Source organism: Cherax quadricarinatus, chromosome 81, assembly GCF_038502225.1.
Source record: "Cherax quadricarinatus isolate ZL_2023a chromosome 81, ASM3850222v1, whole genome shotgun sequence".
NCBI classification, from domain to species: Eukaryota; Metazoa; Arthropoda; class Malacostraca; order Decapoda; family Parastacidae; genus Cherax; species Cherax quadricarinatus.
In genome coordinates, this window is record NC_091372.1 from 661245 (window position 1) to 677261 (window position 16017).

General features: G+C 39.6%; 1 protein-coding gene across 1 annotated transcript in view; it reads left to right on the plus strand.

The window, feature by feature from the left end:
• Window positions 1–16017, plus strand: part of Uba3 (Ubiquitin-like activating enzyme 3) — a gene marked incomplete at its 5' end in the record, with an annotated part of 42189 nt that overhangs the window by 18753 nt on the left and 7419 nt on the right. The window contains 3 exon segments of the mRNA XM_070102253.1: window positions 69–274; window positions 6877–6981; window positions 7956–8070. Of these exon segments, the coding sequence (XP_069958354.1) occupies window positions 69–274; window positions 6877–6981; window positions 7956–8070 (426 nt within the window).

Sequence of the window (16017 nt, forward strand, 5' to 3'; positions counted from 1 at the left end):
TGAATTTTAATTTAATTACCAGAGTTATTGTCAGACGACCTAATAATGCCAGTAATTAAATTTTTCAGGTATTAGTGGTGTAACGTACCGTCTTACACAAGGTGTAGTGAAGCGCATCATACCGGCTGTGGCGTCTACAAATGCTGTCATTGCCGCAGCCTGCGCTACCGAAGTGTTCAAGCTGGCTACATCAGCATGCATACCTATGAACAACTACTCCGTGTTCAATGACACAGACGGCATATACACATACACATACGAACAAGAGAAAAAGGTTAGAAAGGATTATTTTGTAATCTTTTATCTAGACAAACTATAATGCATATATGAACAAGATAAAATGGTCACCATGGATTACATTCAAATTCAAATTTTTATTTCTTTGTATAGCATACAAACTGTGGTTAACATGTAAGAAATTATTGGCACACACAAAGAAAGCCAATATCATGCATGCATTTTGGAAAAACTAATCCTAATGCTTATAGACTACTTAAAACTAGACATAAGTTATGGGGTGGTAAATTTGAATTGAGTGTTATTACAAAAAAAGAGCTTGTAAAAAATTAGAAAAATTTATAGTGGAGAAGTAGCAAAAAAAGAAAAATATAATTAGTACAATTTACATTAGTACAATTTTAGGTGTGTATTAATACTTTAAACTGATTTAGTGATATTAGGTTAATTGGATTCCTTAAGTATAATCTATAATTTCTATAATTCTATAATTTCAGGCTGTGGAAAGATTATATAAGAAATGGTGAAAAAATGGAAGTAGTTGGATGAGTTGGTGTTTTGTGGTATAACAAAGTGTTGGTAGAGGTACATCTGGGGGATGAGGTGATTTTTAATTATAGCCCTAAATTGATGGGCAGACAGAAGACCTTCTGCTGGTTTGGGCAGTGAGTTCGAGATCTTGGAGCTCTTTATATACATTGCATTTTTTGCATGGGGTGAAGTGGATACGAGGGATGTGCCTTGTGTTGTGCCTGTGTGTTCTCTTGCAGCTGTCAAGGAAAAGTTTGAGAGGAGGGTTTATATTGGAGTTTAATGTTCTATATGGTAGGCACAGTAATATGAATGCATATTAAGTTCAAAGGGAGCAAGGGGCTAGTAACCTCTTCTCCTGTATATATTACTAAATGTAAAAGGAGAAGGGAGCAAGGGGCTAGTAACCCCTTCTCCCATATAAATTACTAAATTTAAAAGAGAAACTTTTGTTTTTCTTTTTGGGCTACCCTGCCTTGGTGGGATATGGCCGGTGTGTTGAAAGAAAGAAAGAAGTAAAAGGAGAAACTTGCGTTTTTCCTTTTGGGCCACCCCACCTCGGTGCGCCACCCCACCTCGGTGGGCCACCCCACCTCGGTGGGCCACCCCGCCTCGGTGGGATACAGCCGGTGTGTTGAAAGAAGAAGATTAAGTTTAAACTCTTCAAGAATGGAGGGGTGTGTTGTTTAGCACAGGAATTGGCGATCATCCACACAACAGCTTTTTTGGAAGAGACAAGAGTCATGAGGCCAAAGAGCAAAGATGTCATCTACATAGTGGAGCCAGAGTGAAGGTCACCCTTCCAACAGCATTTTTGTTGGGTTATTAATGGTTTAAGGTGATTAGTCATAGTAGAACCCCAAGTACCATAGGTGAGGTAGGGGTAGATTAGAGAGTGGTATAGCATAAGTAGTGCCTTTTGAGGTACACAGTATTGTATCATGGAAAGGATACCTACTGTTTTGGAGACCTTGGCTATATGTTGGATGTGGGTCTGGAATTTCAGGTTGCAGTCAAGGTGAAGACCTAAAAATTTGCCCTCAGTGTGTCTTGTAATGGGAGAACCATTGATCAGTATGCTAAGTTGGATATTTAAAGCTCTGTTTCCAAGCAGTATGTAGTAGGTTTTGTATATATTGAGAGTAAGTTTGTTGGTCGTCATCTGCATAGATATTTTTAGTAGCTTGTCGTTAATAGTGTCAGTAAACATAGCCAGATTTCAATGGGAGAAGACATAACAACTTCATCACATTTTTATAAATACACTTTTAAAACACACCAACTGTTTCCCACTGAGGTTGGGTGACCTCAGAAAAAGATGAAGCACATTTGCTATCATTCGTTCAGTCGCTCTTTTGCCGGAAGTGCGCTGACCTCACATTTCAGATGGCCTTCTGAAATGCATCTTATTTTGTACTTCCAAGAAATGCGACAACACCAACACAAGTTGCTGAACCAGCTTTTAGTGGGACAATGTTATGGCTCTGTTAAGAGCTTTATTAAGTTATGTTTCACAGTGTTGAACTTTATCAAGCCATGTTTCACTGTATAGAGCTTAATTAAGCTATGTTTTGCTTTGTGTAAAGCTGTATGAAACCTTGTTTCAAGATGAAGAGTTTTATCAAGGCATGTCTCACTCTATAGAGTTAAATCAACCCATGTTTCACAGTATAGAGCCTTATAAAGATATGGCAATGAAGCTTTTCACAGAAGAACTTTATCTCAATAAAGCCATGTTCTTCAACATGTGTATCTGTCTTCAGTTAAATTTATACCAATTTTTAAAATAAATCAAAAGACCTCATGCATCAAAAAATATAACATGGATGTATTTGGGGAATGAAAAACAGCACGAGTGTGGGAGATTAGCGAAGAAATCAAGTTGAGAAAATATAAATATATACATGTATATTAAGATTACTCCATTGGGAAGTGGAGAAGAATCCTTCCTCAGTAAGCCATGTGTGTCGTAAGAGACAACTATAATGCCGGGAGCAAAGGGCTAGTAACCCCTTCGCCTATATAAATTACTAAACGTAAAAAAAGAAGACTTTTATATTTTCTTCCCATCTGGGTCACTCTGCCTCAGTGAGAGACTGCTGCTTTGTTAAAAATATTAAGATTGATATATGATTTCGTGAGTCATGTTATATCTATTCCCTGGAGAAATACATGACAGAAAAATGTCTAAGAAACCTTAGAAATCCCTTCTGGAGGGATTAATTGTGGTTCATAGGCCTCCCTGTTTTCATTCTATGATACCCATTGTTTTTATCCATCAGGACCAGGTTAAAGCCCTTCAATGTTCCATCAAAGAAATACTGTGAGGCTTTAGATGGGAATTTAATATGTTATAGATTGGTTCTATTCTAAGGCCTTTTTTTACTCATGACTCTTGCTATAACTTTCTCACTTTTTGTCTCTTGAACTTCTGATAGTGAGTGCAAACAGTCTATTCCTGCTAACGACATGCTTGGCTTACGGAAGAAGGATTCTTTTCCACTTCCCCATGGAGAATATTATTATTTTGTTTTTTTCAACAAACCAGCCATATCCTACCAAGGCAGGGTGACCTAATAGGAAAAGTGAAAGTTTCTCTTTTTAAATTTAGTAATGTATACAGGAGAAGGGGTTACTAGCCCCTTGCTCCTGGCATTTTAGTTACCTCTTATGACATGCATGCCTTACAGAGAAAGGACTCTTTTCCACTTCCCCATGGAGAATATTATTATTATTATTATTATTATTATTTTTCTTAAGTTATTATGCACGTGTGAGTCAATCATGACAAAAAAGTAGCAATTTTTCAGCTATGCGTTGTTCATCTTTTTGCCAAATTGAAAAAGATCGCTGTAATATAGGTTGCTGAATTACCAAACACCAGATCATTGATGTGAATCTGGGCTGTATGACCCTGGTGGGTTTAGTACTTGGTTTTGATTATAATAATGATACGAATCTGTAAAATTATCTTTTGTGAGCTTTTTGATGCAGTGTTGAGCTTACTACTTGCCAGGACCACAGCTTTGAGTCTCTGAGGTGTCCTGTAGCTTGATTGGTAGTACACTCAGCTCACACACTGAGGTCTGGAAATTGAATCCCTGGTATGGCTGGAAAGCATTAGGGACATGTTTCCTTAAGATACCTGCTGTCCATGTTCACCCATCAGTAAAATGGGTGCCTGGGTCTTAGTTGACTGGTGTGGGTCGTATCCTGGGACTAAACTGACTTAATTGCCTGAAATGCTCAGCATAACAAGAGGATTTTGATGTCAGCTAGGCCTATATACCTTGTACAGTGGACCCTTGACCAACAATATTAATCCATTCCAGAGAGCTTATCTTTGGACGAGTTTATTGGTAGTCAAATTAATTATGTAATAAAGTTGGTAGAATTACCGACAATATGTAAAGTAAAAGGCTTGATAAAGCTCCTGGAGAGCGAAACGTTGCCACAATAAATGTCACATTAGTTGCACTTGTGTCCTTTTACTTTACAAATTAATTATCCCCATAAGAAATAATGTAAATCCAATTAATCCGTTCCAGACACCCAAAAGTATGATTTTTTTTTTCACATGAAATATACATTTTCCTACACAGAAAAAGGATACATGCACAATAAATACTGTACTAAATGAAGAATAAATGAGACTAACCTTTATTGAAGATGTAGTGTTGAGGGTTGAGATGGGAGGAGGGGAGATGGAGGTGTTTTATTGTTTGGAAGGGGATCCCCTTCCATAAGGACTTTAGGTACCAATTCCTTTTCCGGGGTTACTTTCCTTCTTGTTTTAATGCCACTGGGAACAACTTAAGAGTCACTGGACCTCTGTCGCACCAAAAATCTGTCCATAGAGCTCTTTACCTCGCGTTCCTTTAAGATTTTCCTAAAATGGGTCGCAACATTGTCATTGTAAAAGTCACCAGCATGGCTTGCAATAGCTGTGTCAGGGTGATTTTTCATCCATAAAGGTTTGCAGCTTTGTCCACATTGTACAAATTTCCTTAATCGTTGAAGAAGGCAACTTCCTCAATTTCTCTCTCCCCTCTTCTGAAGCAGTTTCCTCAGGTGCGGCCTCTTGCTGTTGCAGATGCTCTTGCAGCTCATCAATGGTTAGTTCTTCATTGTCGTCCTCCACCAACTCTTCCACATCCTTCTCATTAGCCTCCAACCCCAAGGACTTCCCCAATGCCACAATAGATTCCACAACTGGCATAGGCTTCTCAGGGTTAGCCCCAAACCCTTCAAAATCCCTCTCTTATACACATGCTGGCCACAGTTTCCTCCAAGCAGAGTTCAAGGTCCTGTTAGTCACTCCCTCCCAAGCCTTACCTATAAGATTTACACAATTGAGGATACTAAAGTGATCTTTCCAAAACTCTCTTAGGGTCAATCAAGTGTCTGAGGCCACTCAAAGCACTTTTGAAACACTGCTTTGATGTACAGTTTTTTGAAATTTGAAATGACCTGCTGGTCCATGGGCTGGAGGAGAGGAGTGGTATTAGGAGACAAGAATTTCACTTTGATAAAACTTAACTCCCCTGAAATTCGCTCTGGCAACTCTGACAGAGTTTTTTTATTATTATTATCACACTGGCTGATTCCCACCAAGGCAGGGTGGCCCGAAAAAGAAAAACTTTCACCATCATTCACTCCATCACTGTCTTGCCAGAAGGGTACTGTAGTGTAAAGCACCCTTCTGGCAAGACAGTGATGGAGTGAATGATGGTGAAAGTTTTTCTTTTTCGGGCCACCCTGCCTTGGTGGGAATCAGCCAGTGTGATAATAATAATAAAAAAACTCTAACGGATGACCAGGAGCATTGTCTAATACTAGGAGGCACTTCAGGTCCAATTTATTTTCCAAGAGGTAATTTTTCACAGTGGGGGCAAACACATGATGAAACCAAACATAGAAAATGTCCCTAGTGACCCATGCCTTACTGTTTGCTCTCCACATCACACACAAATTAGTCTTGATGACATCGTTTTTCTTGAACACTCTGGGAGTTTCAGAGTGATACATGAGTAGAAGCTTCACTTTGCAATCCCCACTAGCATTACTACACAACATTAAAGTTAGCCTGTCTTTCATAGGCTTGTGTCCTGGCAGTGCTTTTTCCTCCTGTGTAATGTAGGTCCTGTTTGACATTTTCTTCCAAAACAGGCCTGTTTCATCACAGTTAAACACTTGTTGGGGTTTAAATCCTTCAGCCTCTATGTACCCCTGGAATTCCTGCACATATTTTTCAGCCACTTTTTGGTCAGAACTGGCAGCCTCACCATGCCTTATCACACTGTGTATACCACTACAATTCTTAAATCTCTCGAATCAACCTTTGCTGGCCTTAAATTCACTCACATCACCACTAGTTGCAGGCATTTTTTTAATTAAATTGTCACGCAACTGCCTTGCCTTTTCACATATGATTGATTGAGAGATACTATCTCCTGACATCTGTTTTTCATTTATCCACAACAACAGTCTCTCAACATCTTCGAGTACTTGCAACCTCTGTTTCGAAAACATACATGCACCTTTCACAACAACAGCAAGCGATGCTTGATTGGGGTTTGTTATACAGCCTGGCCAGCTCGGAGACACGGACACCACTTTCATACTTTGTAATTATCTCCTTCTTTATTTCAATTGTAATTCTCACCCTTTTTACCACAGGTTTGGCACTAGAAGCTTTCTTTGGGCCCATGGTGGCTTATTTAGCAGTTACAAGCACTAAAAACACTGGAATAATGCAAAATGTACTGAATGTTTGTGTAGAAGCGACCGCACTGGCTTGTAAACACTGGCACACTAACTGAAGGCAGGGCCGCTAAGGCGTGATCAGGCCAGACGGACACGTGGACGTGTTCAGAACAAATGTTGTTAGTCGAGTTTTTCATCGTTGGTCGGGCCAAAATTTTTACGCTCAAATGCTTCTTTAGGTGATTTTTTCGTTAGGTGATGCCTTCGTTGGTCGGGGGTCCACTCTACATGTACTTGTAGAAGTAAAGATAATTATATTATTATTATTGTCCATTCTTCTGTGTGTGTACCGAGAGTCATGTGTAATGATTTACCATCAGTTTATTGTTTCATCCGCTACAGGTAGACTGTGTGGCTTGCAGTCAAGTTCCTCAAGAACTTGAAGTTCAGTCAACTGAGAAGTTGCAAGACATTATAAAGAGATTGACTGAGTCACTCCAGTACCAGGTAAGACTCATCTAGTCACTCCAGTACCAGGTAAGACTCATCTAGTCACTCCAGCACCAGGTAAGACTTGCTGAGTTACTCCAGTACCAGATAAAACTCACCTTGTAACTCCAGTACAAGGTAAGACTTGCCTAGTCACTCCAGTACTAGGTAAGACTTGCCTGGTCATTCCTGTATCAGGTAAAACTTGCCTAGTCACTCCAGTACCAGGTAAGACTTGCCTAGTCACTCCAGTACCACATAAGACTTGCCTGGTCATTCCTGTATCAGGTAAAACACGCCTAGTCACTCCAGTACAGGAATACCTTGTATACTATGATTTTGAACAGTAGGGGTTTTGATATAATACTGTTTATAAATTTAAAAATGTAAATTTTATTTATTGCATTTTACGGTGAACAAGATTATTTCCTCTGTTCTTCTTATGTCATCACTTATGGTTTCAAATTAGTAAGTTTATTGAGGTACAGATACACAAATGTATTGTATAGTACAGTATTATTTTGATGCACATTAAACATATTATGCAAGATATTGCTGTAGTTGGTGATAGGTGTAGTTATTTTTTTTTTTACACGTCAATTTTACAGGTTAAGAGCTGTTATTCTACCTTGGTTAATTTCAAAGACCAGCCATATCTAAGGTATACTACCGCCCCAGTATGTGACCCACAGCAGTCGACTAACACCCAGGTACCTACTTACTGTTAGGTGAACAGGGACAGCGTTTCCACCCATGCCAGGATTGAACCACGGACACTCACTGTGTGAGGTGAGTGTACTACCAAATGAGCCACGGAACACCTGCTTGGTAATTACCCATGAGAAAATCTCTTAACATGGGAGTTTGGGATTTTTCTCACTAGGTTTGAGTCTCTAGTCGAGAAGAACTTAATTAGTTTTCAGCTTCAGTAATTGGGATGGGAGTTTTATCATAATTTCTTTTGTTTTAATCATGTTTTTATTGTTCTTCAGATGAAGAGTCCTGGACTCCAAGCAATGATTGATGGAAGAACCAAGTCACTCTATCTCCACTCTCCTGCATCCATTGAAGAGAAACTCAGACCCAATCTTAAAAAGACTGTTGAAGGTGAGAGAGAGAGAGAGAGAGAGAGGATAAGACTTAAGAAGACTGTTGAAGTTGAGAGAAAGAGAGAGAGATACAGACTTAAAAAGTCTGTTAAACATGCAAGAGAGGGAGGTAGAGATTACAGGTGTCCTTGATTTTTGTGGTAGATGTATTCTAAGCCCTTGCTTGCTCTAGCAGTTTCAGTCGAGTTGTCAACCCTCAATTTTTCATTATGGGAATCCTCACTACATTTTATGAGCCAGATTGATCACATAAGAGCAAATCTGCATTACAAATCTTTAATTACTTAGGAAAAAATCTGCATTATACATCCTAAATTACTTAGGAGCAAATCTGCATTACACATCCTAAATTACTTAGGAGCAAATCTGCATTACACATTCTAAATTACTTAGGAGTAAATCTGCAAATTAAAAAATTCCTAAATTAAAAAAAATCACATAATGTACCCAAATAATGAGGAATCACTCTATGTATACTGCTTAAATGTGAATTTGTATACCATACCCAAATACCACAAGGGATTACTGTATACTGCATGAATGCAAACTTGTGTATAGCATACCCAGCGTATATATAACGTATTCAGATAATGAGAGGGCTTAGTGTATACTTAAGAACTACAAATTTGTGTACATTAGGGCCTCCACTTATACAGGAGGTTAGGTTCTGGGCTGCTGCTGTAAGGTGAAAATAGCTGCACAGTGAAACATAGCCTTTTTTTACTTTCAAATGTCAATAAAATCCTGACCACATGTTTACACTATGATATATTAAGTGAGCACTGAGCTTGGCCTAAAAAAAATGCATATACATTACACATATTGCTTAAAATACTTTCATCCTTAGTGGTGAATATATTTATTGTGGGAAGTCTGAATAAATGAAAAATGGGTATACGTAATTGAAAACTGCTGCGTTAGCAAAATGCCGTAAAGCAAAGCACCGTAAAGCGGGGCCATCCTATATAGAATACCCAGATACCACAAAGGATTACTGTATAATGCATGAATGCAAATTTGTGTGTAACATTCTCAAATACAATGAGATATTACAATGTAAATGGTTTAGAAAACTGCCAAATTGTGGAAACATTTTGCCAACAAGTGGCTTCTTCAGTCCAGTACAGAGATGAATGATGGAAGAACGAGGAGTTCGAGATAATAAGTCCCTAAGCCTCGCATTCCTTCCACCATTCATCACTGTACTGGACTAAGGAAGCCACTTGTTGGCAAAATGTTTCCACAATAAAGATTACCAAATGTTTCAAAAGTATCTAATTCTTCAGCATGAGGGATTATGTTGAGGACTTTTATTTTTATTAACACATCGGCCGTCTCCCACCAAGGCAGGGAGACCCGAAAAAGAAGAAACACTTTCATCATCATCATTCACTTTATCAATGTCTTGCCAGAGGCATGCCTAAATTACATTTCAAAAACTGCAACATATCAGCACCCCTCCTTCAGGGCAGAGAGATGGTACTTCCCACCTCCAGGACTCAAGTCTGGCTAACTGGTTTCCCTGAATCCCTTCATAAATGTTACATTGCTCATGCTCCAACAGCACATCAAATCATAAAAGCCATTTGCCTCCACTAGCTTCTATCTAACATGCTCGTTCACACTTGCTGGAAGTCCAAGCCCCTCACACACAAAACCAACCTTTCCCCCCTCCCTCCAACCTTTCCCCCCTCCCTCCAACCTTTCCCCCCTCCCTCCAACCTTTCCCCCTCCCTCCAACCTTTCCCCTCTCCCTCCAACCTTTCATAGGATGACCTCTACCCCACCTTAATCCCACTATAGATTTATATGTCCTCCAAGTCATTCTGTTTTGTTCCACCCTCTCTAAATGTCCGAACCACCTCAGCAACCCCTCCTCAGCCCTCTAGATAATATTTTTAGTAACCCTTCTAATCTCCAAGATACAGACTCTCTGCATAATATTCGCATTGCCCTCAGACATGATATCTGCACTACCACCAGCCTTCTCCTTGTTACAACATTCGCCACCCATGTTTCACACTCAAATAAGAGCGTTGGTTCCACTATACTCTCATACATTCCCCTTTGCTTCCATGGATAATGTTCTTTGTCTCCACTCACTTTTTTCCTCCTCATCAATTCATAGACCCATCTGTTGACAAGTCCACTCCCAATTAATAGTCACAGGTGGATGAAACATCTCAATAAAATGTCATAAACAGCATATTCTATCATATTAACATACTTTTTTGGTGTATAATGCCTATGATATACTGTACATTAGAAATAAGACTAGGTAAAGTAAAAGGACACAAGTGCAACTAATGTGACATTTTATTGTGGCAACGTTTCGCTCTCCAGGAGCTTTGTCAAGCCGATACAAACAATACATGGACACAGAGGGTATATATAGGCTCAGAGTGAGGTGCAATACTAGTGGTAGTAGTAGTAGTAGTGACAAAAGTTGTAGTAGTAGTAGTAATACAATATGGTAGAGCAATTAATTTGTACATGAGTAAAAGGATATAAAAGCTATTATTTGGGTAACATAAAAATAGGATGGACAAGTATAAACTGGATAAAGGCAGCCTGTTTCAGTGTTCACTCTCTGTAATGTGCATTGTGTAGTATAACAGGAGAGACTATGTTATGGCACGGTTTACTGTTTTCAGGAGGATTCTTGCTAAGACTTCAGAGATGGTGAAGCTGCCATTTTGTTTTGTTTAACTGTATTCAAAACAGCGATCAGTGCTGATTCGAGGCACTTGCGTCTGCGGAAATTAGTTTCTTTGATCACTAATTGGGAGTCCCTGAATTTCATGAGATGATTGGTGGAATTTCGGTGTTGTACACAGGCGTTGTTCAAGTTATCGTTCCTACATGCGTAAATGTGTTCATTGAGGCGGGTGTCAAGGTTTCTTGCTGTTTCACCTACGTAAATCTTGTCACAGCCTCCACAGGGTATAGTGTAAACTCCTGCGTTGACTGGTTCATGGTGCTTTGATTTTGTCCTGTTTAGATCCTTTATTGAAGTGCTAGAAGCGATGGCGACTCTGGTGTTAGCTTGTGAAAGTACTTTAGAAACGTTCAGTGCAACCTGGCTGTTGGGAAGAATTATAACTTTGTTGGGAGTGGTGTTGATGCGTGGAGAATTAATGATCTGAAGAGCTCTTTTCTTGCAGTCTTTGATGAAAAAGGAAGGAAAATGTAACTCAGTGAATGTTTGGTGAATGTATGTACATTCCTCGTCAAGAAACTCAGGACTACAAATTCGGTATGCTCTTAGGAATAACCTGATGATGATGCCTCTTTTGGTCTTGGTATCTTGACTGGAATAGAAGTGTGCGAGATCATTTTTATTAGTAGGTTTCTGATAAACTTGAAATCTTAGGTTGTTGTCTACTTTGTGAATGAGGACGTCGAGGAAAGGTAGCTTGTCATTCGACTCTTCTTCTAGTGTAAACTGGATCACCGATTCAACTGCGTTGAGCCTTTCCTGAAGATTCCGTACATCAAAACGTTTGGGAGTTATTACAAGGACGTCGTCCACGTAACGTAACCAAGTGACGCTTGAAGGGATGATGTTGGCGAAGTGTTTAGACTCTAGGTGTTCCATGTATAAGTTGGCTAGGACGGCACTGATGGGGGACCCCATTCCCATGCCGTAGGTTTGTTTGTAGAGCTTGTTATTGAAAGAAAAACAGTTGAAATTAACACAGAGTTCAATCAAGTCAACAAAATCTCCGGGAGGTAGAGGAAGATTAAGGTCCTGGTTGACTTTACGTTGTAGAACCTCGATGGCTTTTGTGGTAGGTACTTTTGTGAAGAGGGAAGTCACGTCCAAACTTCTTAGTTTCTTGTTACGGATGGAGAGGTTTCGGATGCGGTTGAGAAGGTCGCCTGAGTGTTTAAGATGAGCGGGGCTGATGGTCCCCAGAAGGCAGGAAAGGTGTTTGGCAAGAACTCCGGCTAGTTTGTGTGGAGCACTGTCTATTCCTGACGTGATTGGTCTGAGAGGAATATTGTGTTTATGGGTCTTGGGTAAACCATACATGAGTGCTGGTTTAGGGTTGCTTGGTAACAAGTGCAGAAGTTTCTTCCCTTCTCTAGTGCGTTTGAGTATTTGTCTGGTTTTGTATAGAAAATCTTTGGTGAGCGTCTCCCACTGTTGAGTGCTGATGGGTTCGTATGTAGATTGATCATTCAAAAGGTCCATCATTTGATTGAACTCTGTGTTAATTTCAACTGCTTTTCTTTCAATAACAAGCTCTACAAACAAACCTACGGCATGGGAATGGGGTCCCCCATCAGTGCCGTCCTAGCCAACTTATACATGGAACACCTAGAGTCTGAACACTTCGCCAACATCATCCCTTCAAGCGTCACTTGGTTACGTTATGTGGACGACGTCCTCATAATAACTCCCAAACGTTTTGATGTACGGAATTTCAGGCAAGGCTCAACGCAGTTGAACCGGTGATCCAGTTTACACTAGAAGAAGAGTCCAATGACAAGCTACCTTTCCTCGACGTCCTCATTCACAAAGTAGACAAGAACATAAGATTTCAAGTTTATCGGAAACCTACTAATAAAAATGATCTCACACACTTCTATTCCAGTCAAGATACCAAGACCAAAAGAGGCATCTTCATCGGGTTTTTCCTAAGAGCATACCGAATTTGTAGTCCTGAGTTTCTTGACGTGGAATGTACATACATTCACCAAACATTCACTGAGTTACATTTTCCTTCCTTTTTCATCAAAGACTGCAAGAAAAGAGCTCTTCAGATCATTAATTCTCCATGCACCAACACCACTCCCAACAAAGTTATAATTCTTCCCAACAGCCAGGTTGCACTGAACGTTTCTAAAGTACAGTGGACCCCTGCATAACGATTACCTCTGAATGTGACCAATTATGTAAGTGTATTTATGTAAGTGCGTTTGTACGTGTATGTTTGGGGGTCTGAAATGGACTAATCTACTTCACAATATTTCTTATGGGAACAAATTCGATCAGTACTGGCACCTGAACATACTTCTGGAGTGAAAAAATATCGTTAACCGGGGATCCACTGTACTTTCACAAGCTAACACCAGAGTCGCCATCGCTTCTAGCACTTCAATAAAGAATCTAACCAGGACAAAATCAAAGCACCACGAACCAGTCAACGCAGGAGTTTACACTATACCCTGTGGAGGCTGTGACAAGATTTACGTAGGTGAAACAGCAAGAAACCTTGACACCTGCCTCAATGAACACATTTACGCATGTAGGAACGATAACTTGAACAACGCCTGTGTACAACACCGAAATTCCACCAATCATCTCATGAAATTCAGGGACTCCCAATTAGTAATCAAAGAAATTAATTTCCGCAGACGCAAGTGCCTCGAATCAGCACTGATCACTGTTTTGAATACAGTTAAACAAAACAACGGCAGCTTCACCATCTCTGAAGTCTTAGCAAGAATCCTCCTGAAAACAGTAAACCGTGCCATAACATAGTCTCTCCTGTTATACTACACAATGCACATTACAGAGAGTGAACACTGAAACAGGCTGCCTTTATCCAGTTTATACTTGTCCATCTTATTTTTATGTTACCCAAGTAATAGCTTTTATATCCTTTTACTCATGTACGAATTAATTGCTCTACCATATTGTATTACTACTACTACTACTACAACTTTTGTCACTACTACTACTACTACTAATACTACCACTAGTATTGCACCTCACTCTGAGCCTATATATACTCTCTGTGTCCATGTATTGTTTGTAATGGCTTGATAAAGCTCCTGGAGAGAGAGCGAAACGTTTCCACAATATAATGTCACATTAGTTGCACTTGTGTCCTTTTACTTTACATATTGTCGGTAATTCTACCAATTTTATTACAAGACTAGGTAAAGCAAAAATTATATTGTCCCTAGAAAAACAGTGTATAGATTAAAAACTATTTTTTTGACAGAGCGAGCATGACCCTTGACTTGCAGTCATAAGTATACAGTTGACCCTTGAGTTAGGATGTTAATCCATTCCAGAACATTTTTTCCATCTCAAAACTATAGTAAGTCAAACCTTAAAATACACAGTTTTATGGTAATTTGTTCCAAGACTCCAAAGGTGCAACTTTTATTATACCTGGACTTGAAGAGTTGGTGTGGTGGTGTTGGGAAGGGCAGGTAGGCCAGAGCAGGCATGACAAGACAGACCAGGACAATCATGGCAGAACAAGCCAGAGCAGTCATGGCAGGACAGACTTTAACAGGTAGAGCAGGCCAAGGCTGGGCAGGGCAAGGCAGGACAAGAAAGGTAGGGCAGGGCAGGTAGGACAGGGCAGGCAGGGCAAGCAGAGACTGGTAAAGAATTGTAGATTTGACATATTATTAACACACTTTTATTTTTGTCACACTCTGCCGCTGTCTGCGTTTGTTATAGGCATAGTCTCCTAGCCTCCTCCCTTCCACCCCTCCCTCATTCCCACCCACCGCTCCCATTCTTCCCACTCTAGCTTGTATCTGAGCTGAGTCCCACCCATGCACACTGACCAATGTACACGTATCGCGTCTCAAATTTTTCGTCACAACTCAAAACTAAATTCTTTTATGAGGGTAAATCATAACTCAAAATCGTTGTAAGTCAAGGGACCACTGTATAGTGATTGTTAATGTAACAATTTTTTTTATCTATTTTGATGTATAATAAGGGCTCACCATGAGGACATTGGGTATGAAATGTCAAGTCTAGGCTATAGTGCACTTATGGAAGTGGAAAAAATCTGAACATGCAATAAAATGTGAAAAAGTATACGTGCTTTCTGTCAAGAAAAGACATGTACAATAAAATACAAACTTAAGCAGTTTTTAAACTGCTGAACAGCACTTCCAAATAATATTTGAATATATTATTATTACAGGGAACAAGGGGCTAGTAACCCCTTCTCCTGTATACATTACTAAAATTCAAAAGAGAAACTTTTGTTTTTATTTTTGGGCCACCCTGCCTCGGTGGGATATTGCCGGTGCGTTGAAAGATGAAAGATTATTATTACAGGTGTCTTTTACTTTTCTCCATGGGGAAGTGGAACAGAATTCTTCTTCTGTAAGTCATGCGTGTCGTAAGAGGCGACTAAAATGTCGGGAGCAAGGGGCTAGTAACCCCTTCTCCTGTATACGTATATTTATTTATTTATTTATTTATTAACAATTTGAGCATACATACAGAGGTACAAAAAAATACAGATAAGAGCAGCATGCCAAAGCCACTTATACTATGCATAGCATTTCGGGCTGGCTTAAAATTAACTATTAATAAATATAAAAGGAGAAACTTTTGTTTTTTCTTTTGGGCCACCCCGCCTCGGTGGGTTACAGCCAGTGTGTTGAAAGAGTCTTTTCCTTTATATGATAGATGTGTTCCAGGGCCTTGGCATGTAAAACACAGGGATATGTTCCAAGACTTGCTAATTCCACATTTCTTGATTTATGAATATAGTTAAAAACAACTTGGAATAGTTTGGTGAGAATAGGATTTATATAACATAGATCAGTAGGCCTACTTTAGGAGTCCTTCATACTTATTTAGCGTAGCAATGGTTTAGCAGTAGAGTAGCTAAGAGTAGGAGCTACATAGCATGGGCCAGTAGGCCCACTGCAGTGCTTCTTTGTTCTCCTCTGTTCTTTGCATACGGAAGCAATGGTTACCAATAATGATGATGATGATGATACTTTTATTTCAGCATGATACGTGTTTGTACAAAGAAGTATAACAATTGGGTGTACATGCCAAAAGCCCCTTTATATGCAGAGCATTTCGGGCAATAGTAAGTGTTATGTATGAGTGGGAATGGTTGGGAAAAGTAGGATTTACAGACTGTTGGCCAGTAGGTCAACTATAATACTTTCTTATGTCACTAGAAACCAGTTCACAGTGATTATAAAAGTTAAACATCCAGTG